The 26,601-nt window shown below is 34.1% G+C and overlaps 1 protein-coding gene across 4 annotated transcripts in view; it reads right to left on the reverse strand.

Annotated features, from left to right (window-relative positions):
* Positions 1–6,506: 6,506 nt before the first annotated feature.
* The window catches only part of ATG4C (autophagy related 4C cysteine peptidase), an 85,957-nt gene continuing 65,862 nt past the window's right edge, over positions 6,507–26,601 (reverse strand). For 2 of the 4 annotated variants that reach the window (XM_008690791.2, XM_008690792.2), the window contains exons 10-11: positions 23,980–24,099; positions 6,507–7,652 (exon numbers count right to left, since the gene is read on the reverse strand). In XM_008690791.2, coding sequence (XP_008689013.1) covers positions 7,485–7,652; positions 23,980–24,099 — 288 coding nt within the window. In that variant the 3' untranslated portion in view covers positions 6,507–7,484. Of the gene's footprint in view, positions 7,653–12,952; positions 13,084–23,979; positions 24,100–26,601 lie in introns of those variants that run through there. The other 2 variants (XM_008690794.2, XM_008690793.2) reach the window with 2 other exon arrangements.

Below are 26,601 nucleotides of genomic sequence, written 5' to 3' on the forward strand. Positions count from 1 at the left end.
TTTAAGATTGAAATCATATCAAGCATCTTTTCCAACCACAGTGGTATTAAACTAGAAATCAATTACAAGGGAAAAAACTGGAAAAAATACAAACATGCTATGAAACAACCAGTAAGTCAATGAAGAAAGCTAACAGGAAATCAAAAATATCTGGAGACAAATGAACATGGAAACACAATGTTCCAAAATCTATGGGTCACAGCAAAAGCAGTTCTAAAATGGAAGTTTATAGTGATACAGGCCTACTGCAGGAAACAAGAAAAATCTGAAATAAACAATCTAACCTTACAACTAAAGGAACAAGAAAAGAAGAAAAAATAAAGCCCAAAGTTAGCAGAGGGAAGGAAATAATAAAGATTAGAGTGGAAATAGAGATGGAAGAAGGAAGGAAGGAAAGAGGGAGAGAGGAAAGGAGAAAAGGAAAAGAAAAAGAAAATCAACTAAACTAAGAGCAAGTTTGAAGAAGATAAATAATATTGATAAACCTTAGGCAGATTCATCAAGAGAAAAAAAGGGAGAGGGCTTAAAATCAGAAATGAAAGAGAAGTTACAAATGATACCACAGAAATACAAAGGATTATAAGGAACTATTACGAACAACTATATGGCAATAAACTGGACAACCTACAAAAAATGGATAAATTCCTAGGAATATACAATCTTCCAACATTAAATTAGGAAGAAACAGAAAATCTGAACAGACAAATTACTGGTAATGAAATTGAATTAGTAATCAGCAAACTCCCAGCAAACTCAAGTCCAGAACGAGATGGCTTCACAGGTGAATTCTATCAAATATTTTAAAAAATATTTTTTTTATTTATTTATTTTAGAGAGACTGGGGGAGGAGGGGCAGAGGGAAAAGAAGAGAATCTCATGTATACTCCACACTGAGTGTGGAGCCCGACACAAGGCTCAATCCCATAACCCCAAGATCATGTCCTGAGCTGAAATCAAGTCAAACGCTTAACCGACTGAGCCACCAGGTGCCCCTCTCCCAAACATTTAAAGAAGAGTTAATACCTATCCTTCTCAAACTATTCAAAAAAAATCAAAGAGCAAGGAACACTTACAAATTCACTCTACAAGACCAGCATTACCCTGATATTAAAGCCAAAGACACACATATACACACACATTACAGGCCAACATCCCTCATGAATATAGATGCAAAAATCCTCAAAAAATATAAGCAAACCAATATCGACAATAGTTTTTTAAAGATATTTATTATTTTTCAGAGAGAGAGAAATAGAGAGGGGAAGGGAGAGAGAGAGAGAGCACAAGCAGGGGGAGCGGCAGGCAGAGGGAGAAGCAGGCTCCCCACTGAGCAAGGAGCCCGATGTAGGACTTGATCCCAGGACCCTGGGATCATGACCTGAGCCAAAGGCAGATGCTTAACTGACTGAGCCACCCAGGTGTCCCTTGACAATACTTTAAAAGGATCATATACCATGATTAAGTGAAATTATTCCAGGAATGCAAGGATGGTTTAATATCTGCAAATCAATCAGTGTGATGCACCACATTAACAAAATGAAGGCTAAAAATCATATGATCATCTCAATAGTTGAAGAAAAAGTATTTGACAAAATCCAACATCTATTTATGATAAAAACTCTCAACAAAGTGGGTACAGAGGGAACATACTTCAACACAAATAAAAGCTATATGTGACAAATCCATAGCTAACATCATACTCAATGGTGAAAAGCTGAAAGCTTTTCCTCTAAGACCAAGAACTAGACAACACTGCCCACTTTTGCCACTTTCATTCAGCATACTACTGGGAGTCTCAGACACAGCAGTCAAACAGGAAAAAGAAATAAAAGGCATCCAAGAGGTAAGGAAAGAGTAAAACTGAAAGGGTAAAACCAGTAAAACTGGTAAGGAAAGAGTAAAAACTGTTTGCAGATGAGATGATACTGTATATAGAAAACCCTAAAGACTTCACCAAAAATACTACTGGAACTAATAAATGAATTCAACAAAGTTGCACGATACAAAACTAATATGCAGAAATTTGTTGTGTTTCTATATGCTAACAGCAAACTATCATAAAGAGAAATTAAGAAAACAATCCTATTTACAATTGCATCAAAAAGAATAAAATACCTAGGAATAAATCTAACCACAGAGGTGAAAGACCTGTACTCTGAGAACTATAAGACATTGATGAAAGAAACAGAAGATCACACAAATAAATGGAAGTACATACCATACTCATGAACTGGGAGAATTAACATTGTCCATACTACCCAAAGCAATCTACAGATTCAATGCAACCCCTATGAGTAGCATTTTTCACAGAACTAGAACAAATAATCCTAAAATCCGTATGGAACCACAGAATACCCCGTAGCCAAAGCAATTGAGAAAAAACAAAGCAGGATGTATCACACTCTCAGAATTCGAACTACACTACAAAGCTATAGTAATCAAAATTGTATGGTACTGGAACAAAACCAGACACACAGAACAATGGAACAGAATAGAGAGCCCAGAAATAAACCCACACTTCTATGGTCAATTAACCTATGATAAAGGAGGCAAGTATATACAATGGGGAAAAGACAGTCTCTTCAATAAATGGTGCTGGGAAAACTGAACAGCTACATGCAAAAGAATGAAACTGGACCAGTTTCTAATACCACACACAAAAATAAACTCAAAATAGATTAAAGACCTAAATGTAAGAACTGAAGTAATAAAACTCCTAAAAGAAAACATAGGAAGTACTCTTGAACATTGGTCTTTGAAATATTTATTTTGCCTCTGTCTCCTCAGGCAACGAGAACAAATGCAGAAATAAATAATTGGGACTACATCAAATTAAAAAGCTTTTGCACAGTGAAGGAAACTATCAACAAAATAAATAGGGAACCGACTGAATAGAAGAAAATATTTGCAAATAATATATCTGACAAGGGGTTAATATCCAAAATATTACATAAAGAATTCGTATAACTCAACACCAAAAATACAAACAATCCAATTAAAAATGGGCAAAGGACCTGAATATTTTCCCAAGACATACAGGTGGCCAACAGGCATATAAAAGGCGCACAACATCACTAATCATCAGGGAAATGCAAATAAAAGACACAATGAGATTATTACCTCACACCTGCTGGAATGGCTAGTAACAGAAAGACAAGAAATAAGTGTTAGAGAAGACATGGGAAAAAAGGGAACTGTCTCCCACACTGTAAATTGGTGTGCCCACTATGAAAATTCCTCAAAAAATTAAAAATAGGAATACCATACCACTTAGCAATTCCACTTCTGGGTATTTATCCAAAGAAAACAAAAACACTAATCCAAAAAGATGTATGCACCCCTATGTTCACTGCAACATTATTTACAATAGCAAAATATGGAGGTGTCCATCAATAGATGAATGGATAAAGATGTGATACATATATATATGTGTGTGTATATATAACACAGAAAGACAACATGTGATTTCACTTACATGTGGAATCTAAAAAATAAAATAAATGAACAAAACAGAAACATTCATAAATACAGAGAATAAATAGGTGGTTGCTGGAGCAAAGGGGGGATGGGGCAAGTGGCAAAATAGGTGAAGAGCATTAAGAGGTACAAACTTCCAGTTATAAAACAAGTCATGGGAATGTTAAGTAAAACATAGGGCATGGAGTCAGCAATATTGTAATAACTCTGATGACAGATGGTAACTACACTTTTATGATGGTGATTATTTCATAACGTATATAAATGTTGAATCACTATGTTTTGTACCTGAAACTAATATAATATTGAACATCAACTATACTTCAATATATAAATAAATAAAGGAAGATTGAGTTTCTAAATTTCTGGAGGAATTGGTTAGAGTACCACAGTAATTTTCCTACCTAATAACATACATGTATTCTTCACTTCTAATATATTTTTCTTATTGTGAGAGAATAAGTGAAATTTTATAACTGTAGCTGTGAATGTTTTGGGCCATTGCTTGCCACCAATAATGTTGAGGAGGACTATAAAAAAGAAAGAAGAAAATGCTAATTCAAAAATGTGTCTGTAATACTGACTCTAAATATAATATTTTTCAAAGTTTATAGGCAAGGAGAAAGTCTTTATATAACCATGAAAACCACACAAAAATAAGATTTCTAAACTAAGATTCAAACTATAAAATGACACAAAATTTATATTTTGGAATAGGATGAAATGTTTCCAATTTTTTCTGGTCTGATGTTTCACCTTTTCAATTCGGTATCTCAAAATAGTCTAAATGCTCAACTGAATATAGTACTACTAAATTGTGGTGATTGGCAGTATTGAGGCTATAATAAATAATACACAGTATTTATTCTCCTAAAATTTTTTGGAACTTACTCTTTTTATAGAAAATAGTAATCCCTTAATCCTTTCCAAGAAATTGCCACTATCAATATATTCTGGATATCTTGCTTCCACTTCACTAAAAATTCTAGTTTCCTCCTCATCTTATGTCTATTTCAGTGGAAATTCATATAGTTATTTAATATGTTCAAAGTGTTTTCTCATTATCTGTTCTTTCTCTTATTTCCTTTTTCTGGAAAATTCTTAAAGTGTGCTTTTTTTGGTTATATATGAATATATAGTTAAAAAGACTTAGGTATACAATGCAAGCTATTGAAGGTGATTAAGCATGAAAACAAAACTTTACTAATTCCAAAATAATTAGCAGAGAAAAGCAGGGGCGGGGAGCTAGGTTAATATGATTTGATTGATAATATGATTTCCAGCATGCAATGATAGAAAGAAATTAGAGATCTCTAAAATATTAAGATTTCTGACTTAATACTGGATATATTATATAGATGTCATTTTTGCTGTTTTATTTCTTTAATTCTTCTAAAAACAAGATGGAATTAACGTACATATTTTTAGATATGCTTGCCCTTGGACAATGCTAAGGTTAACAGAACACAAAAGTGACCTAAATTTTTAATCCTATAAAGTTGTCTTCTCAATAATAGAGATTTAATGGGGTTAGTTTAATATAAAAACAGAAAAATGGATACCTCGGGGACATCCTTTTGGATATACTTATACTGTAAAGGATCTTTTCATTCACTCATTCAGCAAATGACTCTCAACACTGCCTGCTGGTGGTTAATATATTGACAAAAGGGGATTCAAAGTGTCAAAGAAGAGAGAAAAGAAACCTTCACCATCAAAAAGTCACATTAAGAATTTTAAAAATTCATTTCTGAAATGTTAATGGTAAAACTAGTATCTTAATATTGACGTCCAAATGCAAGATCCTCCTATAATAATTCTAAGAGAACACCCATCTTAGTATCTTGGTTTGTTTGTTTTTTTTCTTTACTTTCCTTTATTCCACGCTGAAAGAGATCATCCATAAGCTTTATTGACCGAGTTTACTGGCTGTCAGAACTTGAAATGAAATCTGTGTTCAAAACAAAGTCTGAAACCAGAATATACAGTACCTCTATTCTAAATCTAATGATGTAGTTTTGTTGCTGCCTTTCCAATAAAAGATTAGCACAACTTTTGGCTGGTCCTCAGCTGAAGTTGAATTAACAGGCAAGATAAATCAATCAGCCTATCTCGATTTTCATGAATGCATTCATTCATACACATTATTGAATAGTTTTTATGTGCATATTATGCTGATCGTTTCCGATCTACACATTTATTCTCAGTCACGGGGATGACTGTATTGCAAGATTGGTTTGTTTTGTCTGTACAGTATTCTGGGTATTTTCAGTATAATTCAATGTAAAGGAAGTTTCTGCCTCCTCTCACCTCAACTTTGGCCAGGTCTAATTTTAACCTACTTAACATGATCCCCGAAGATGGTGAAAAAATAACAGAATGCAATAGTCTAAGTCTAAACTTTTATATGGTTCTTGTAAGAGAATACTTAAAATCAATTCTGATTCATTTGAAGGTATGGGTACTCTCATTTGATGTGTTTGCTGTAAAATCCTGTGAATACTGCAGGTATATATAAAGAACAAACCACAATAATTTAGCGAGACAACTGCAGTGCATAAAATCGGGCATACTACTGGCTTCTTATTCCGGTACTGCTTTGACATTCTAGGAAAATTAGTACTGGACTTAATTTGTCCAGATTTTATCTGGAGTAAAGGAAAATTTTAGATTTCAGCCCATTTATATCAATTCAATAAACTGTCCTCACAGGGAAATGCCAAACCTGATTTCTCTCATCAGGCACACTAAAGCAATCTGCCCCCTCTGTTTCAGTTTTGCATGCAACTCTAAGCCTAACAAATAGGCTTTCTGATGGAAGAGATCAATGACTTTAAATGATACACAATTTTATGTCTTTATAAGTCACCTTTCCACATTGAAACATGAAAGCTCCATAAAATAAGTTAATATTTTTCTTTCAGAGAAACAATATTACTTGCCTTCATTACAAATAAATAGACTTCATATGAGACAATGATTTTTTCAAATTAAAGAACGAAAATAATCCTATTAAAACCAAACAAAGGTACATTACATTCTCATATCTTTATTAAAGTACATAATCCTGGCTGAATAATAACTCACAAATTTGCCTTTCAGTAACACACAATACACTTAAGGCAGATTTACCTTAAAGATAGCCTCACCTTCTAAACACCACTACACTGATTCATACAAATAGCAAAAATCACGTAGAGGAGCATCTGATATTTTTCTTAGTACTTATCTTTAGATTTAAAAACTCCATAGTAAGCAGAATTCCCATAAAATTCTATTTTTGAGACAGGAGACAAACACTACTACTATCTTAAAATTGCCTTTATCTGATTTGATTGGATGAAGTTATTATTAATAACATAACCTTTAAATTTCTGGGGAAAGCCAATACTTTCTATTCACTCCTCAAAGAAGGCTTGATAGCAAGCAAAATGAGGAGCCATTATAAAATCATATTGCTAAGTATTACATTAACTCACAATTCTACTTATATAATTGTATGCATATCACAGCTAACAATTGCTATTAAATATATCCAGATACATCCGTAAGTATCCTTTGGTTGCATTAATATCAGGAGGCTATGCAGCACTGAAGATTCATTCTCTGGTCTTCTGGTTGTTAGTATAAATGGAAGCTTTTGAACCTATTTGGTGATCCCAATTTTGGGGCCTATATCACAAAACCTTCAGGACACTAGTGGCCTCAGGTGGAAGAATTTGAAGACTGGAAGGCTTACAGTTAAGTTAGAGTTATTGTTAGCAGATCTTAGGGAAATAGGAATGCAGCCAGAATCACTTGATATTTATTAGAAATAAAGATTCATTAAATCATTTCTCTTTCAGAAAAATATCTTTAAAACTTGTGTATTTCCAAATGTTCTTTTTTTTTAAAGAACATATAAAATTAAGATATTTGTGAAAATAAGTCAGTTTAGGTAAACTTGTTTCTCTTCATTGTTCCCCTTGCAGAGGAGTTCTTCTCAACAAGCACAAATGCATTAATCTTTAGAGCAAGACAAATTCTTCTGTGCTAAATCTTTTTAATCTTTTCTTTTCATCCTCTGAGAAAAAGTCTTCTTCATTGGTTGTAGTAGATGTAAAATCATAGTCTCTGGAATGACCATTTACAAAAGTAAATAAGGGATATTTCTCCTTAGAAGAAATTTTCAGCATCTGTAACAGAAAGTACAGAAAAATCCCTTATTGGATACAAGAGTGCACAATGGGACCACATGACGAAATCTAATGTTTTAGCCTTTAATATCTCTTGTTAGTTTCTCTCATTTACATTTATCCAGTACCACTGTTTCACTGTTCTGGCTAAAAGACAAAAAGTTCATTAGCATTGTAGAGTTTACTTATAGCTAAATACTTGCTTCTCCATTAAGAGTAGACCATCAAAAGTTAAGTACATTATCATTCCATCCTACCCCCCCACCAAAGTAAGTCTTCTAATCACCTTCTGATTTAAAGATTTACTAAAGAATCAAGATTTATCTTCTTTGGGTAGTAACAGACAATAAAACAAACTCTAGTAAAATATTATGAAAGACTGGTACCATTACACAGAAGAAAAACCATTAAACTGAGTCAGAAGGTCCATTCTAATCTCAATTCTACAACTTACCTTGAGACCTTGGACAAAATTACTCTACGTGACTATCATCTACAAAATGTGGCAAAAGATATCCAATCTCCTTACCTCAGCAATTGTTAAATTGACCGAAAGCAATAATAGTTATTTTTAAAAATTTAGTCTTTTCAGAGTCACATATTTGAAAAAATATTTCTGTAATAATTTGGTAAACATGAAAAATAGTGTTCTCATACATAGTAATAATCCATACCTTATACATTACCTTTTAAAGCTACATAATTCAGAAGCAAAAAAGGAGTATACCTGGAATTTTATGGGGAGACCAACAACTTTTATAACCTCTGTCAATTTGGGATTTGTTAACAATCCAACAACCCATTCTTTTAATCTTTCTGTTAAATAAATTCTATTAAAAAATAAATTTTCATTAAAAATCAATAAAATTTTTGAATGACATTTTGATAGAAACAAACTTTTTATAGATAACCTAGACCTATAAGGATTCTGAAAAGTTTATGTGAATTACAGAGAATGCTGAAAAAATACCAACAGTATTTACACATCATTAATCATGATCAATTAATTATAATTTGTTTCTAAAGGATAATTTCAGAGGTAAAAACTAAATTCTCCCAAATGTCAATATTCAACTGAAGAATCATAAAGTTCTTATATATATTGTACTTATAGATTCTCTTGAAGTGTGGCTAAAATAAATATGTAGCCCTACCATACAGATACAATGTTAAAATACCTCAATGAGACAGTTAATATGAAATACATTTTTTAAATTGAATGGGAATGAACCATTTAAAAACAATCAAGTACTTAGAAAAATTAGATGTAATGAAAATTGTAACCCATAATTCATATTGCTCTCCTAAAGTATACATTGCTCAAATTTATTTTATTTACACTCTATAAAAAAAGTGGGGGAAGAGAGAAGGAAAAGTGCAGAAAATAAAAATAATGTGAGCAAGCTTCTTTCACCTCCAGCCAATGGCTGGAATAGAGTAAAAAATTGTCATTTTATTTTCATTTAATGTCACTTGTAAAAGTCCAGTATCTAATGGGCATTGTATCATTTTCAGATCAGCACAACAAAGCTAATATTATCATCTCTTCATCCTTTCTTTCAAGATCAATGAAGAAGTCATTTAGGTTTATTAGTGGCTCATCAACTATGATTCAAATCTATGACCCAGGGCAAAATGTCAGAAAGGGGCCCTCTGTCCTTTAATTATAAAATGTACCTACTTTTTGCAAACTCACTTGTAGTGTAAGGCTCCCTTATGCATATGTATTGATTTAGTCTCTGAGAATTACAATTTTTCTAACTTTTCTTGATTTATTTAAAATATGTTAAAGATTATCAAATGAAAAATATATTAAAGGTTTACTCAAATGAACTGAAACTTATGTCCACACAAAAACTTGTTTTATTCAAGATTGCCAAAACTTGGAAGCAACAAAGATGTCCTTCAGTAGGTGAATGGATAAATAAATTGGTACATCCAGACAATGGAATATTACTCAGCATTAAAAAGAAATGAGCTGTCAAGCCATAAAAAACGTGGAAGAACCTTAAGTGCGTATCACTAAGTGAAAGAAGACAATCTGAAAAGGTTACAAACTAAGCTTAAAGTCCCTCCATGATGGATAACAAAATCTACATGAAAAAAAAAAAATCTAACTATATGAGATGGGGTATTATCAATTGATATACTATACAAAATAAAAGATAACAAAAGTTATTTAATAAGTTGGAAAAATTATTATATAATGTTAAAAGAAAAAAGATATAAAGCTATATATAAAATTTAATCTCAATTATATTAAAATCATTTTAAGTATGTATTTTCAAAAGACCAGGATATACAACAAAATATTAAGTTATCTATGAGGAAAGACATAGTGGTGATTTTTTTTGTTATAATTCTAATTTCCAAACTTTCTAACATGTATATCTTAGATAGGAGAAAAACATTTTTCAAAAAATTTAAGATAACTGAATTTACTATTTCATAGTCGATTTTCAAAAGGTAATTCAGTGGTTTGCTCAACAATAATTTTAGCATAGGCAAGTCCTCTGTTGTATTTTAATAACACAGTCAAAGATACACTAAAGCGGCTTTATTATCTAAAAGGCAAATCATTTTTCAGGAGGTCAAATAATTTATCACATTTTTCCTATGTGCTACGTTGACAGGTTTCAAAATCTACAAAGGAAAAAGCTGGAGGACAGAAGTTAAGCAATTTCTTCCTTCATAATGCTCGTAGGTGTAAGGAAGAACAGAAATAGAACCAGGAGACGACCTCTTCTCCCCAGGCCAAAACCTTTACCTCTAGCCTCTGCCACCACACATGTAAAATTATACCCAGTACAGAGCAGTCTAGACCTATGTGGTCTATATTCACCACTATATTCACAGTGGAGCTACATTTTATGTCGTGGTTAGGTTCTAAAGTCAGCCCATAATGTGAAAATCAAATACAGTCAAAATCATAGTCAAAATCATCTTCAAAAGGCCTTTAAATTGCTTAAAGGGTGTTATGCATAGTCTTGTATGTACAACCCTGTTCCATAACATGTATAAATGTACAATACACTACAGTCTATATTAGCTTAGAGTATGTAATAAAGAGTACACATGGAAAAATACATTCCTGTTTTACTGCAAGAGTTCATGTAGTTGAACTGAAGTAAGTTAAATGTGCATGTGATACTCCTCTCTGTCTTCTCTCTGCTCAAACTCAAATTACTGCAACCCAACTTTTACCCCTCACTATACTGAAAATACTCTTTTCTGGTCTTCAAATAAAAAAGGCTTTTATTAGTTCCTGTTCTCTTGATATTTTTACAGCAATCAACACTGTTAAGCATTACTTTCTTAAAATATTCACTTCCTTGATTTCTGTAATATTTTGCTTTCCTGTTTCTCCTCCTATTTCCTGAACTATTTCTTCTCTATCTCCTTCATTGACTCTACTTATTCCTACATCCCAAAATGCAGATATTAATCAATTATTGATTTATCTTCTTTATATATTCTATATTCTCAAAAATATCTACTCTCAGTTTCAGCCATTTCTCTGTTAGGCTTTGTTCTTATCCATAATTTACAGTTGAGGGAACTGAAAAATATTGAGGGGTTAGGTGACTTGTGCAAGTTCACATAGCTAGTAACTCACAGAGCCAGGATTTAAACTTAAGCAGTCTGGTTCTGTTATAACCACTATACTATACCGCCTCCTACAGTAAGTAGAGGCATGCTGCAGTTATCAGCTGAAACTGATCATCTCTGCCTCCCAAAATTAGCTCCCTTCCAGGCTTCTCCAGGGTTCTATCATTGATAACGTCATCTTTATTAATTAGGAATGGTTTTTGTGCCAACTGACAACAAGTAAGATAAAATATAACGATGGCTTTAGGTACCAGGAATTGTTATCACATAACAAAAAGTCTGACATAGCTAGCTTTGGTTAATTGATGTCAAACAGTTCCTACAATTCTCTTGGCCTTTCCCCTCATGATCACAAAGTACTACTGAAACCCCAGGTGTTGAGTGCACATTCAAGGCAGGGGCAGGTAAATATAAGGGGAGTGACAGAACCACATCTAAATCTACCATTTTATCAGAAGAGCAAAATTTTTCCCAGATACTTTCAGCACACATCCACTTATATTTCACTGGCCAAAATGTGCTTAAATACAAGGGAGACCAAGAAAAATGAATATCTGGGTACTGCTCCCCCAAATAAAAGCAGGAATCTCTTAGCAAAACAACAACAAAAAGAGGTGGCTATCGAACAGGTAACTAATGGTGCTTAACACACCATTCAGAGAGGAGAACCATGATAAAAATTAAAAAGGGTAATGTGATAAGGAAGGACGGGAAGGCTTCTGTAGGTTCTGTGGTCAGAAAAGGCCAAGCTGAGACCCAAATGACAATAAGCAATCACACATTAGGGTTCTAGGAGAAGAGCACGCCAGGTAGGAAAATCAGCTAGTACGAAGGCCTAGGCTGCCAGTACACTTAGCATGTTCAAAGAACAGAAAGAAGGCTAGTGTGGCTCAAGGGTAGAGGGAAAAAGGAAGAATGGTTGGTACACAAGACCATATCATCCAGGCCCTTGTTAGCCACATTAAACATTTCTACCTCATAACAGTTTACCATAACCATTCCATAACATTCTACTGTAATGTTTCTGCTCATGATGTTCCCATCACCTAGCCACCCTTCATACTTCCTTTCTGATCATACAAACTCAATCAGTCCTCAAAGCTCCAGCCCAAGTTCCACTGCCAAGTACCTTATTCTGAAGTGCTTATAACTTTCTCCAAAGTCCTACAGATTTGTCAGGTGTAGTACAAGGATTACAAACATGGACTATGGAACTTAGTCTGTGCTGAAAACCCATGGAACTTAGTCTCTGCTCAAAACCTGGCTAATACCTACAAACTAAATGACCCTGGGCAAATTCCTTAACTAGACTGTCTCATTTTCCTTAGGCTGTAAAATGTCAGTATTGATAGCATCAACGCCATGAAGTTGCTGTGAAGAGTAAATCAGTTAATATATGTAAAGTACTCAGAAGATTACCTGGCCTCCAATATGTTGGCTATTATTGCTGCCATTATTATCACAATGTTAGTATTTACTAAATATATTTTTACAGTCATTTATCTTTAAAATCCATTTCATGTCTTCCTAACTAAACAATAAGTCCCTGATGATTTTAAAAGAAATCAGAGTTCTTTTTTTTTTTTTTTAAAGATTTTATTTATTTATTCGACAGAGATAGAGACAGCCAGCGAGAGAGGGAACACAAGCAGGGGGAGTGGGAGAGGAAGAAGCAGGCTCATAGCAGAAGAGCCTGATGTGGGGCTCGATCCCATAACGCCGGGATCACGCCCTGAGCCGAAGGCAGACGCTTAACCGCTGTGCCACCCAGGCGCCCCAGAAATCAGAGTTCTTATCATGAAATCCCAGAAGTAGAGAAGACCTATGAAAGAAAAATATCCCTCAGATTTCAGTTGGAGAACACAGAACTAGGAAGGGAAATATAATCATGAACATAAACCTGACACACTAAGGTGTTTACAAAAAGACATTTACCAAAATAGTATTGGGTATGAGAAATTGTGTACCATTGGAGAAAATGGGAATGTTTGTTCTCAAAGAGGAAGCAAACTTATTCTCTTGCTTTGTGAGATGAAAGAGTAAAAGTTACACAGAGAATGATTCCAACTCAATATAAGAAACCCTTTTTTAATAATGAGGGTCTATCCAAAAATTGAAAAGACTTCCAAGGAAAATAATTAGCTCACTATTACCTGAAATGAAGACTAGATAGTCAACTGTCTGGACCATGTGGATTGATGGATAAATAGGAGACTGTAGAGAATAGTGCTTATGAGCACATATTCTCAAAGTTAAACTGTCTGAGGTTTGAATCTCAGCACTACCATTAATTAGTTGTGATCTTTATGAAGGTTACTGAACCTCTGTAAGTACAAGATTCCTCATGTGGGATATCAGTACTACCTCAGAGGGTTTGTGTAGATTAAATGAGATAATGTATATCAAGTATGTAGCACAATATCAAACATATGGTAAGGACTCCACAAATGTTAGCTTTGGATTGAATAACCTCTAAGATCTCTTAGATATCTAGGATTCAATGGCTGTAATATAAATTTTGTTCTATAGCTAGAGGACAACTGGCAACCTGTAAATATTTTTCCTATGTGGACATCCATTCCATAATCAAACAATTTCCTAATACTCACATTTTTATTTGAGATCTTCTGGCCTCAAACATCAGTACTATTAGGTAGTTAAGTTTATCATTAGAAAAACAGTATTTTATTTTATAATTATCTTTAGGCTGAGAACAAGTGAAAAAAAGGAAGAATAGGGGATGTGAGATAAGATAAAAAATAATCTACATCAGGCCTTTTACAAGACAGCAGAGCAGAGGAGATACAATCTAAGTTCAGGGATTGGGAAAGAGATGTGTTGACAGGATACTTATGAAAAGTGAGCAAGTTCACCCTGTAGAACTTGGAGGGGAAGAGTATATAGAAGCACAAAAATAGAGGTGAGACACAAAACTCAAAACAAGAAACTCACTGAAAGCCTACATACAGACACAATTCCCAGGTCCCTCCTCGCAACCAACACCCTTCTTTGCTCCACACTAGCCATCCTACGGACAGAAAAATAAAGATTTATTCTTTGAAAAAACTGAATAAAGATATGGCCTTTATTATACCAGGCACAGTGATGACTACAGAAGCTAAAGAATTAAGCAGGACTCTAAAATATTAAACCACAGGGCCCTCAGCATCCTTCACTTTTTGGTCCCAGAGCACAGCAAGCAACATACATTCCACAGGGAGATGGCAGAACTCCTCTCTGAAAAAAATGGTACAACTCCAGAGAAAAGATTACCACTTACTAACACCTGGAGGTCACCCAATGAAAAGGCAAGCTCATCACCTGACCATCTTAATATGAAAATCACCAGCTAAAAAGCCATGCTCAAACACACAGAACTTCTACTCACCTCTTTAGTGCTTCACTCTTAAGTATAAACAGACACAGAAGATCACCAGTTATTTGAGGGAAAGCATCCAAGGGAGAACTGAAAGATTAAAGCAAAAACAAAAAAGGATCCAGAAGGAAACAGAAACAGCAAAAGAAGCAGAAGAAAATTTCAAAATTACTATAATTAATTTTGTTGAGGTGAAGAAGAAATAATATATCCATTAAAAAAGAAGAGAATACAACAGAAGAAATAGGTGAAAACATACTAGATTTGCTATAATTCAATTACTGAGCTCTTTGCTAATTTATAAGACAAACTTATTACAAAATCTCTTTAATTCATTCTTTCATTCAACAAATATTTATGAATTCCTCCAATGTGACAGGCAGTACTAGGCACTGGGAAAACAATAATATACAAAACCAACAAATACCCCTTATTGAAATTACATTCCAGTAGAGTAGAAAGGTGGTAAATAAATTAAATATGTGTAATGTGTTTATATATGATACAGTAGAGAGAGAGAGAGAGAGTGTGTGTGTGTGTGTGTGTGTGTGTGTACTTAAATGAATATGTTAAGGAGAAAAATAAAACAAGGAAAGAAGGAAATAACAAATACATAAAGGGTGGCCAGGAAAAGCCTAAGAAGGTGACAGCTGAAAAAAGTGAAGGAGGGAATCATGAGAATATATGCAGGAAGAGAACTGCAGGCACAGGAAAACAAGCAGAATCCTTGAAAGAGAAGGACACCTCACATTTTCAAGGAGGCTAAGTGTGGCTGGAATTGAGAGAGGAAGGGGATAAGGTCAGAGGGGAGGGAGAAAAGGGGGAGATTCCACTTACTGAAGGCCTTATACGTAACTGGAAGAGTAGTGGGCTTTTACTCTGAGTTAGAAAGCTACTGTAGAGTTTTGAATTAAGAAGTAACATGTTACTTTAGTATGTAATATTAGTTACATTTTAATAAAAATCACTCAGGCTGCTATACCGACTATAGATAAGAGCAAGGGAGATTAGTTAAGAAGCTACTGCAGTAATCCCAAGGAAGATATGATGGTGTACCAGGGTAATAATGGTAATGGTGAGAAGTCACCAAATTCTAAATCTATTCTACAGGAGAGATGATAGACTTTGCTGATGGATTGGGATGGGTTGTGAGAGCAAGGAATCCAGGATGATTCTCAGTTTTTAGATTAAGCAATCAGAATAATGCAGTTGCCATTTACAGAGTAACCAAATTCTTTTCATTTGGTTTATTTTACTTCTACAATTTACTTAAGTAAAATTTTTTTGGATAGATTTAAGACAAAACTGTAATGCCACGATCCTTTCTATACAGAGTACTCATGTGGTAAAATTACAATGAAATAAAACTAATTTTATGTTAGGATTTTTTAATGGGTTTTTCAATTATAACTTAAAGAATTAAAACAAGTATTTTATAAATATAATTATTTAGAGGGCCATGATGAGATTAATCTTGCCACCAAGAACAATCATTAAGAAATGGAAAAAATAGATAAAGCAACTGTTAGAAAGCAGGTGAGAGCAACTAAGAAAAGTATGTCTTGAGATGTGAAAATCTAAGGGGATGTACATCAGGAAATGACAGAAGCCAGAAGACAATGGAATAAAAATCTTTAAGGTACAGAACAAAAACTGTTAAAACAGAATTCTATGCAGCAAAAATATCCTTCAATAATAAAGGCAAGCTCATCATCTTCCCTTCCCCTCTCAAACAATTCATTTCTAAAGCCACTACACGAGGCTAAGCAAAACAGGCATGCCAGGGTCAGGGACGTCACTCTGGTCTACTGAGTGTGTGGAAGCCAGATTGGAACCGGGCAGAGAACACTTTAATCGACTGATCAAAGTTAACATCACCATTAAAGGGACAAATTGAAATCATGTGCCAACCGCTAGGATGCAGTAAGAACATACAGAATCACTGCCATGATATACCTGACAAAGATGCATAACCTGAAAAATCATGAGGAAACATCAGACAAACCCAAACTGAGGGGATAATCTATAAAATTATCAAAAGTATCTTGTAAAAAAAAAAAAGCAAAAACCAAAAATGTCCTATAATCTTTGAAAATATCAAGGTCATGTGAAAGTCAAGAAAAGATGAGGAACTATTCTAGATTAAAAGGGATTCAGTTTATATAAATCCAACACATTATTCTGAACTGGAGCCTTTTGTTACACAGAGCATTATTGGGACAATTAGCAAAACATGAATAGTTTCTGAGGATTACATGGTAACAATGTACAATGCTACTTTCCTGATTTTGATAGTTGTATTGTGGTTAGGTAAGAGAATGTCTTTAGGAATTGCACACTCAGTTTTTCAATTATGGGGCATCATGTTGGCAACTTATTCTCAAATGGCTCAGGAAAAAAGTTGCACGATATATATTACACTATATATTTGCACTATATTTACAACTTTTCTGTAAGGTTGCAATTATTTCAATTTTTTAATGAAGACAAAATAAAGTTGTATTCAAACAAACAAAAACTGAGAGAATTTATCACCAGCAAATAGCACTAGAGGAAACCATCAAGAAAGTTCTTCAGAGGGAAGCAAAATGATCCCAGAAGGAAACAGAATAATACAGGAAAGAATGAAGGGCATCAGAAAGGGTAATACCGACTATTTAAAACAAAGTGCTCTGTAGAATTTAAAATATATGCAGGATTAAGATATATGACAACAAAGCACAAAAACAGACTTTAAGGAAAAGATATTACTAGAGATAGAGGGTCATGTAATTATAAAAGAGTCAATTCAATAGAAAGACCTACTAACACTAAATTTGTATATAACTAGTAACATAGCCTCAAAATATACAAAACGAAAAGCAAGAGAACTTGAAGGAGAAATTAACAAACCCACAATTACAACTGGAAACTTTTATCACATATCTTACATACTATGCAGGAACAAAAAGGACATGAAAAATTTTAACAACACAATTAAGCACTTAGAGTTAAGAGGAAGGGAAGATTGTTAATAGAAATATCACAGGATTAAACAGAACTATTCATAGAGATGGTGAAGTCTAAAGAAGTGGAAGATGGAAGAGGTACTGTTTGAGATGTACTCCCAGTCAACCTACTTCATCATATTCACCCGACTTCCAAATTTTCCACCTCTCTCAATTCTCCCAGACCATTTGCTTCCCTATCCACAAGGATTCCATGATTGACCATTTCAATGAAATAAAAGATACACCAAACTGTACCAAAAATACCGCTATCTCTATCACGCCAGACTCTATCGCTCATCTTATCTGCTCCCAATTCAAGGTTTCGAAGCATTCTTAAAGCAAGTCATGAAAATGTATTGATTAAGTTCATTGTAATTAAGAGGACCCTCACTATTCTCTTGCTGATTTTTACTAATTTTAGTGTGGTAGGTTTAAATAGGGCAGATTTTGTGGACCAAGTAAGACTTTTTTCATCTGACTTTAAGAAAAATGCAATGAATATATCTTATAAAATGTTTTGTACTCGCTAAATTAAATTTTGTTTCCTATTTTTCTTGTCCATAACACTATATTTTTATGGAATTTAAAATTTTTGTTATCCACTTATTGTGGACTTAATGTTCATCTTGTCCACTTAAGACTATATGTTCATGAAGCCAGGAGTCATAACTTTCTTGTTCACCAGTGCACACCCAGCTTCAGACAATCATTCAACAAACATAGCAAGTACTTACTATGGGCCAGGCACCGTTCCAGATGCTTTGGGATACATAAATGACCTAAAGAGGCAAAACATTCCTGCTCTGGTGACATTTATATTCCACTGGGAAAGACAGATAATAAATATAATAGATAAGTAAATTATATAGTATATTAGAAAATAGTAAGTGCTAAAAAAAACTGAAATTACAAGAAGGAATGGTGGGGAATACTGCACATTTAAATAAGGTGGTCAGATTAGGCCTCATTGAGGAGACATCTGAGCCAAGACTTAAAGAAAACGAGGGAATCAGTCCTGCAGATATCTGAGGGAAAAGCATTCCAGTCCATCGCAATTAGGTTAGACATTTGCAAGGAGGCTAACGTGACTAAAGCAGAATAAAAGAGGGTAGAGAAAGAGATGAAGCGTTGACGTAAGGGAATGGGGCATGGAGACACACATCATCTGGAGCCTTGGAGGATATGGTAAGAACTTTTTTATTTATAAGTGAGCTGAAAAGTCAGTGTGGGTTTCTGAAGAAAGGAGTGGTATGCTTTGACTTAGGTTTTAAAAAGTTGAGTGAGGCTGCTAAATCAAGAACAAGTTTGGGGGAAGGGGGTTTAGAAACAAATTAGTCCATTGCTGACCACAACAGTATCTGCAGAGGTATGAAAAATGGTCTGATTCTAGATATATATTGAACATCTAATTGGTTATAGGATATAAGAGAGAAAGGACGTAAGGGTAACTCCAAGCTTTTGGCCTTAGCAGATAAAAGGATAAATTTGCCGTTAGATGAGGAAGATAATGAGCAGAAACAGGCTTGAAAAGGAATATCAGAATTTGATTTTGGAAATGTGCATCAGACATACAAAGGATGCTGAATGGCATTTGGACATCTATAATTGGAAAGAGAGGTTTGAGTTAAAGATGTGATCTTGGTTTTAGTTGACTTATAATTGATATTTAAAGTATAGGACTAATTGAGATCACCAAGATAAAAAAGACATGAGAACTAAAGACTAAGCCATGGGTGCTCCAACATTAAGAGACTGGGGAGAAGAGCAGACAAAGAAGAACTGAGAAGGAAAAACGAGTGAAGAATGAGAAAAACCAAGAGAGTGGTTGTAGAAGCCAAATGAAGATGTATGAAGGTGTAGTGGGTGTTCAACTATGGCAAATAATTTTAGGATAGGTGGGATGAAGACTAAGGTATGACCAATGGACTTAGCAATGTGGGGGGCATCAGTGACCCTGAGAGAAGTTTTGGCAGAGTGGTAGGGGTGAGAGCACTCAAATCTTGTTGATTACCTGAACTGCCATATTAATGAACTATTACTTTTTTTCTCCTAGACACTCAGATGTAAAGCAGATTTGTTTTGGGCCTCTCCCTTTCACTTGTCCTCAAGTCCTAGAAACTGCTTAGTCTTATAGAGTCTACTTTTACAAACTCTTAAAACAGTTCCTTCCTCTCCCATCCCACAGCTCTGTCCTCAACCAAGTCTTTGAAGAAGGCATTACAAATCAATGAAGAGAGGTTAGGCTTTTTAATAAATAATGCAAGAACAACCAGTTATCCATGCTTCCCCAAAAAAGATGCAGATCTTAATACATACACAAGTTCTAAATGTGAAACATAAAACTTTTAGTAGAAATGTAGGAGAATGTAGGAAATGTGTTTGTGACTTTTGTTATTACAGATTTTGTTGATAAAAAATTCAAAACCCATAAAGAAAAAGATTTACTAATTTGACTAAAAGACACCATTAACAAGTGAAAATAATAGCCTGCGAGAATATATTTGCAATAGAGCCAACAAGTGGTAGTATCCAAAATTATAAATTTGATTTGATTTCCTTCAACTCAAACAACCTTATAGAGAATTAGAGAAAGGAAATAAATAAGAAATTCACAAAAGGGGAACCGAAGGACCAATAAACTTTGATAAGATGCTCAATTTCACTATTAATCAGAGAAATACAAATTAAAACTACGAAGAGATACTTTGTAGTTATATTTATATCCATGAGATTTATATCCATGAAGTTGGTTAAAAGTATAAAAGTCTTACAGTATCGAGTGTTAATAAGGATGTGAATCATTGGAAATTTTCATATACTGCTTGGTATGATAACTTTGGAGAGCATTTGACATACATCTAGCAAATCTAAAAATATGCATACCCTGTGACCCAGCAATTCCACTCTAGTGTATCTAAGGTATCTACTGTAATAATCCCAGTTAACGCAGAATATGTAAATGAAGAGATATGAACAAGAATATTCTTAAAAACATTATTTGTAATTGAAAAATGAAACAAGTTAGATGACCATCAACAAAAGACAGTTTAAATTAAAAGTAGTACATTACAAAATGTACTACTATTCAGCAGTTATGAATAAGCTAGACCAATACATACAGATCTAATTTCTAAGTCACTCTTAAGTGAAAAAGCAAATTTCAGGATATATACATTTTCATATAAACATATCATTTATGATAAATTTAATAACATGCAAAGTAATATATGTTGTTTATGGATATATATAAAGTATGAGTATCATATACTAACTTAGGGTAACAGTTAACACTGGGAAGGAAGGAAGAGAATAAGGTTGGGGAAGGTTAACATGCTTCAATTATATGTGTATTTTTTTTCCCTTATGCTCAGTGGTAGCACATGGTATTTATTATGTTATTCTTTATATTTCTATATTTATTATGTTATTCTTTATATTTCTGTATGCTTGAAATTAAAAAACTAAGTTAATAAAATCAACACATTGCTAAATTACAAACCTCTTCAGCCTGGCATTCAAGACTCTCCACAATATTATCCAACTTCCTTTTCTAGCCTCATCCTTTGCTGTTTCCTACAGCAGTGTTTCCCAAGCCTTGGACATATATATGCCTCCTTCATTGTTTTTTTATGCATGCCATCTCTGTTACGATTAATGATTCTTTTTCTTTCCACACTTTTTAACTTAAATAGCCTTGTACATTTATCAACAGGAAATCACATGTTTAATATGCCAGTTATATTTTTCTAGTATGAATATAAATAAATACATATGGATTAAAATATGTATCCTGGTGCTACCTAAAAACATTGAGTATCACACTTTGGGTTGCAATCTTACACCAGTGGTTGTCAAATTTGCTGTACAAGACTACTCGGGAGGCTTGTTAGAACTGGAGAATCCCAAGCCACAGAGGATCCTAATTTAGGCAGTCAGAAGACAGAAATCCTACTCTACATGTACCCTTGGCACCTAACAAATTGGACTATTTGCCATTCTCTAGACAAGATCTACGTGTTCCTTTTCCAATACCTTTCCTCTTGTTATTTCCTCTGCTTGAAGTAACTTAAGCCTACACTTTAACGCCCAAATTAAATATCACCATCACAAGAAAGAACTTTGACTTGGATGTGGCATTGCTCTCATTTCAACATCCTTCCTTCTGCTGTCAATTTATTTCTATTTCTGTATGGGTGTTTATCATATTCAATGTAATGTATGTTTACCTGTCTTATTCCCTCTCCTGGCCTATAAATGCTACTTGAGGGCAGAAGCCTTATACCTGTTCAGAAGTAGGGATTACGGCTTGGTCATTTTATGCTTTCAACATGGTAGTTACTCAGATACTTGCTGAATTGAGCTCTGCCAAACACTCATTTAATTTCACAATTTTTATTAACATTTTAAAAATCATGTAGTATAAGGCATTAGAATACTCATCCATACAGCATTACAAATCAAACATGAGACTCTAGGCTACCTAGCTTTATTTTCAAAATGAGACAACTGAAATTACATCCTGCATTGAAACAAATAATTTAAATTGTTTTAATTTTTAAAGAGAAAAAAGTAAGTTTAACATAAAAATGCCAGGTTCAGTTTTTAAGATGAAAAGGAAAACTATTTAACTTACAACATTTCAAGCAACAGTAAATGATCAAGTTATTAATCAACAAAGAGAGTTTTTGATACTGCTATGAAAAGCTATTAACTTAAATACAACACTATTAAATAAAGTTAATTGACTCTGGCAAAATTCTCAGTACTTCCAAATGATATTTCAATATGGTTTCCCTTTGTTTTAATATTGCATATTACTCTGATGCATCATGAGCAATAATTTCTAAGTATTTTTCCCATGTAAAAACCATAATATATATAAATATATAGGCGATATATATTTATATATATATAATATATATATAACCCACAAAAACTAAGTTTTAATCAGAAAATATCAATATGCAACTCATTTGTTCATTTTGTTTTTTCAATTTGGTAATAATATGATTTGTTTCTATTCCAGGAATACTTTATTGTTTTAAACACACTTATTTTCACCTAGATAGAAAATAATCTAGTAGAAACGGAAGCAGGGCTTCAAAGGGAAATGTTTGTCAACATCAATCTATATTACAATATTATCTGGATTTGTGTATTTTAGCACATATTTTACATGATACTTTATAAAGACAGGGTTGTCAAAGAAAAACACATGTATACACTAACTTCAAGTAATAAAAGAGTAGGGAAATGCAGAAGACACATTTTGTTAAGTTCACTTGGCCCTCTGGGTTAAAAAGGAGGATGAAAAGACGACAACTATGAGAAATGAAGAATAAGGAAAGGTTCTCACATATCTCATTTTCTCCTCTCATTCATTTTTCTGTCATGTTCCTGTTAAATTTCCTCTTTTACACGGCAGGTCAAGTAAACTAAGCTTATATGAAACTTTTTTATTTAACTTTTTCATTCTATTTTTACATTGTAAAAAATCAAATTTCAACCCACTGGGTCCATTTTCCAGAAGAAAACTAACTGGAAATTAAAGCAGCAATGAATACTATTACACCTGAGCTCAAGTTAAAAATTCTAAAAAATGAGTCTAGTATTAGTTTTACTTACCATAAAATGATAGCCTATAATTATTGATACTAATAAAGACAGCCATCCAGTTATGCTTACTTCCTAAATAGGTAAGCTTTTTCATTTTCTAAAGTACTAAATATAGACAGACCTTAAGGTTCTATAAATATTTTAGCAGTACTCAAGTACCAAAAAAATTCAGAAGTTTAAAGGTAATGAGAGAGAGTTAAATAAACCTATTTCAAAGATCCTATAAGTAGAATAGATCAGATTAGACAAGCTTATTGGAAGGTAACAACACAGCTCATTTTATAAAGCAGTTCTGAGAAATCCAAAAATACCATTCCTCTTTTAAAAAAAAATCAAAGAAGCACTTGGACTAACAAGAAATAATGCACAATTTGGCTTGATCAAATACTTCATTAATTTTTTTCTACCCCCTAAGGTATTGCCCTTTTAAAATCCTCTTCAAATAAAATATAACCTAATTGCTTTCACATGGTTAGTTTGCAAAAGAGATTTTTATTTCAACAGTGCCACCTAGTGGAGCAATTGATATTTTCAACTGGTCACTAGTTGGTTTCATTAGCCTCAAAGGCTAGGAGTCCCCAAATAGTTTCATTATCTGGTTCACAATATTCCTAATAATATTAACATTCAAGGGGAAATTTTACAAAAGAATAATTTACAGATTTTTGTCCTCTTATAGGCTATCTCTAATTTAAAAAAAAGGTCAATTACAAATATTATATTTTAAATATAGTACCTTAGTGATTTCTTCAGAAGCTCGTTTGAAGTCCTGAACATTTCGACAGTAAAATCCTATTGTACAGCTAGGATCCATTTTTCGAAATGACATCTTTTTGGGAGAAGGGCAGTGGAATGTCTGCAATTTTAAAAGTTCTTTAGGATTAATTTAGTTTTATTTGATGGACTTGAGTATATACAAGATATTACTTAATTTAAAATTTGCCATCTGGCTTTTCTCATAAATATGCTTTCAAACAGTGTTTTGGTCTATCCTAGGCAAATGGTCCTTTCCACTCTCCACAGCTGTAAAACATGACCGCCAACATTGTTTACATTCAATTCAAATCCCGACCTTATGTGGCATTAGTGCCATTCTGTAAAAGAACACAAGTACGTCAAAGCGGTATGCATTTCTGACACTCGCAGAAGGGAGGAAAAATGTGCCACTGGAAAAGACATACATAAGCTAGTACAAGGTTTAGAATCAAGTTAGTTATTTCTATGAAAGTTCAATTAAGCCTGGTGTGGTTTTTTTGAGATATTTATTTATTTATTTATTTGACAGAGAGAGAGAGAGAAAGAGAGCAAACATGAGCAAGGGGGGAGGGGCAGAGGAGAAGCAGACTCCCTGCTGAGCAGGGAGCCATGCCAGGCTGGATCCCAGGACCCTGAGATCATGACCTAAGCCAAAGGCAAGACATTTAACCGACTGAGCCACCCAGGCGCCCCTTTTTTGAGATATTTTTAATGTTTAAAAACCCTTTAATAAGGATATCAAGACTTTGTAAACAAACACACAGAGTCATGTGAATGTTCCATAATGATATGAAAAGAGATCAACTTCAGAGTTTCAGCAGTTGACACAATTAATACATAATTGCATATCCTCCCAACCCACTCTTCTACTATGCTTTACTTTAAATTCTTGTTTATTCCCTTATGGGACACAGTTGAAAATTGTTGTTATGGTCCTTGCGCTCTCCTTACCAGTCCTCCTGTCCCTCTAGTTCACTTTTTTCATGTGGTCACAGTGCCACACATCTAAATCGGCTGGGGAGGCTGCACTAGCCTCTCTGCTCTTGCTAATGGGATACAGATAACTAGTAGACATCTGGGATCTTTAGAAAATGCAAAAGGGAAGAATATAAACCTAATAACTCAAGTCTTTTTTCCTTAACCACCACATTCTGGTGCTCTCCTGAAAGATTTTTTTTTAACTGCTTGAATGCCCAGATATCTTTTTTTTTTTAAGATTTTATTTATTTATTATGTCAGAGAGAGACAGAGACGAGCACAAGCAGGGGGTACAGCAGGAAGAGGGAGAAGCAGGCTCCCTGCTGAGCAAGAAGCCCGATGAGGGACTCAATCCCAGGACCCTGGGATCATGACCTGAGCCGAAGGCAGATGTTTAACCGAATGAGCCACCTAAGTATCCTGAATGCTCAGGTACCTTGTCCTTAAAAATCATTGAGGTTACCAAAGACTGTTTTTCTGTGTATAAAAAAAGTTTATATGTAAAAAAGGAGGGCCATAAAAAATATATATTTTCGTATTTGTTTATGTTTGTATAAATGAACTGTAAGAATATACCAAAATAAAGTTTAGGGGAGAGAAAACTGGGCATGTGGTGGACAGGTATGAGAAATGCTTTGCTGTATATTTTATATCTTTTAATTGAAGAATAAGCTCAATTAAGAAATGATCTGGGTGGCGCGCCTGGGTGGCTCAGTCAGTTAAGCGTCTGCCTTCAGCCCAGTATATGATCACAGGGTCCTGGAATTGAGCCACATCAGGCTCCTTGCTTAGGGGGAGCCTGCCTCTCCCTCTCCCTCTGCCTGCCCCTCTCCCTGCTTCTACTCTCTCTTTTTCAAAATAAAATAAAATCTTAAAGAAAGAGAGAGAGAGAGGGAGGGAGGGAGGAAGGAAGAAAGAAAAATTATCTAGGGGGCACCTGGGTGATTCAGTCAGTTTAAACGACCGACTTGGTTTCCGCTCAGGTCATGATCCCAGGGTTGTGTGATGGAGCCCCCATCTGACTCCATGCTGGGGATGGAGCCTGCTTAGGATTCTCCCTCCCTCTCCCTTGCCCCTCCCCCACTTGCTTGTGCACACGTGTTCTTTCTCTCAAAAAAAAAAAAAGAGAGAAAGAAAAGAAATGATCTAGGCTGAATTCGAGCTCATAAACTTAAAATTTCCCTACATTTAATACAGGATTTTAACTTGAAACTATCTCTTAAAATACAGAAAAACATAGGCTTTCATATTTATGTTCATGGTAAATGAGTCAAAATCACTCTTTTTTCTCCCCCATATCCATCCTAGTGATCCAATTATATGTTATCATTAGAGGATATACAAAATGCATACATTCAAGCTGCTTTTTTCCCTTGTAGATAGTTCAATCATATGTTAGATTCAAATCCAATATCATTGCAGTAAATACAGGCCAAACAAATGTGTTTTCAAAACTATGACTTTCTATAAAATGCTTAGCTAATACTTTATACAGTGAGAACCAACCTAACTAAACTGGAGTCTCCAAAGTACGAGTCAACACAAGTATTGTCTTACTTGGAGGGTTTTCAACACTGTTTCACCTGCTTTATTTATTTGTTTTATTGAAGAGAGATCTGAAAAA

The sequence above is a fragment of the Ursus maritimus genome, unplaced genomic scaffold (genome assembly GCF_017311325.1).
Source record: "Ursus maritimus isolate PB19 unplaced genomic scaffold, ASM1731132v1 scaffold_12, whole genome shotgun sequence".
In the NCBI taxonomy this organism is placed as follows: Eukaryota; Metazoa; Chordata; class Mammalia; order Carnivora; family Ursidae; genus Ursus; species Ursus maritimus.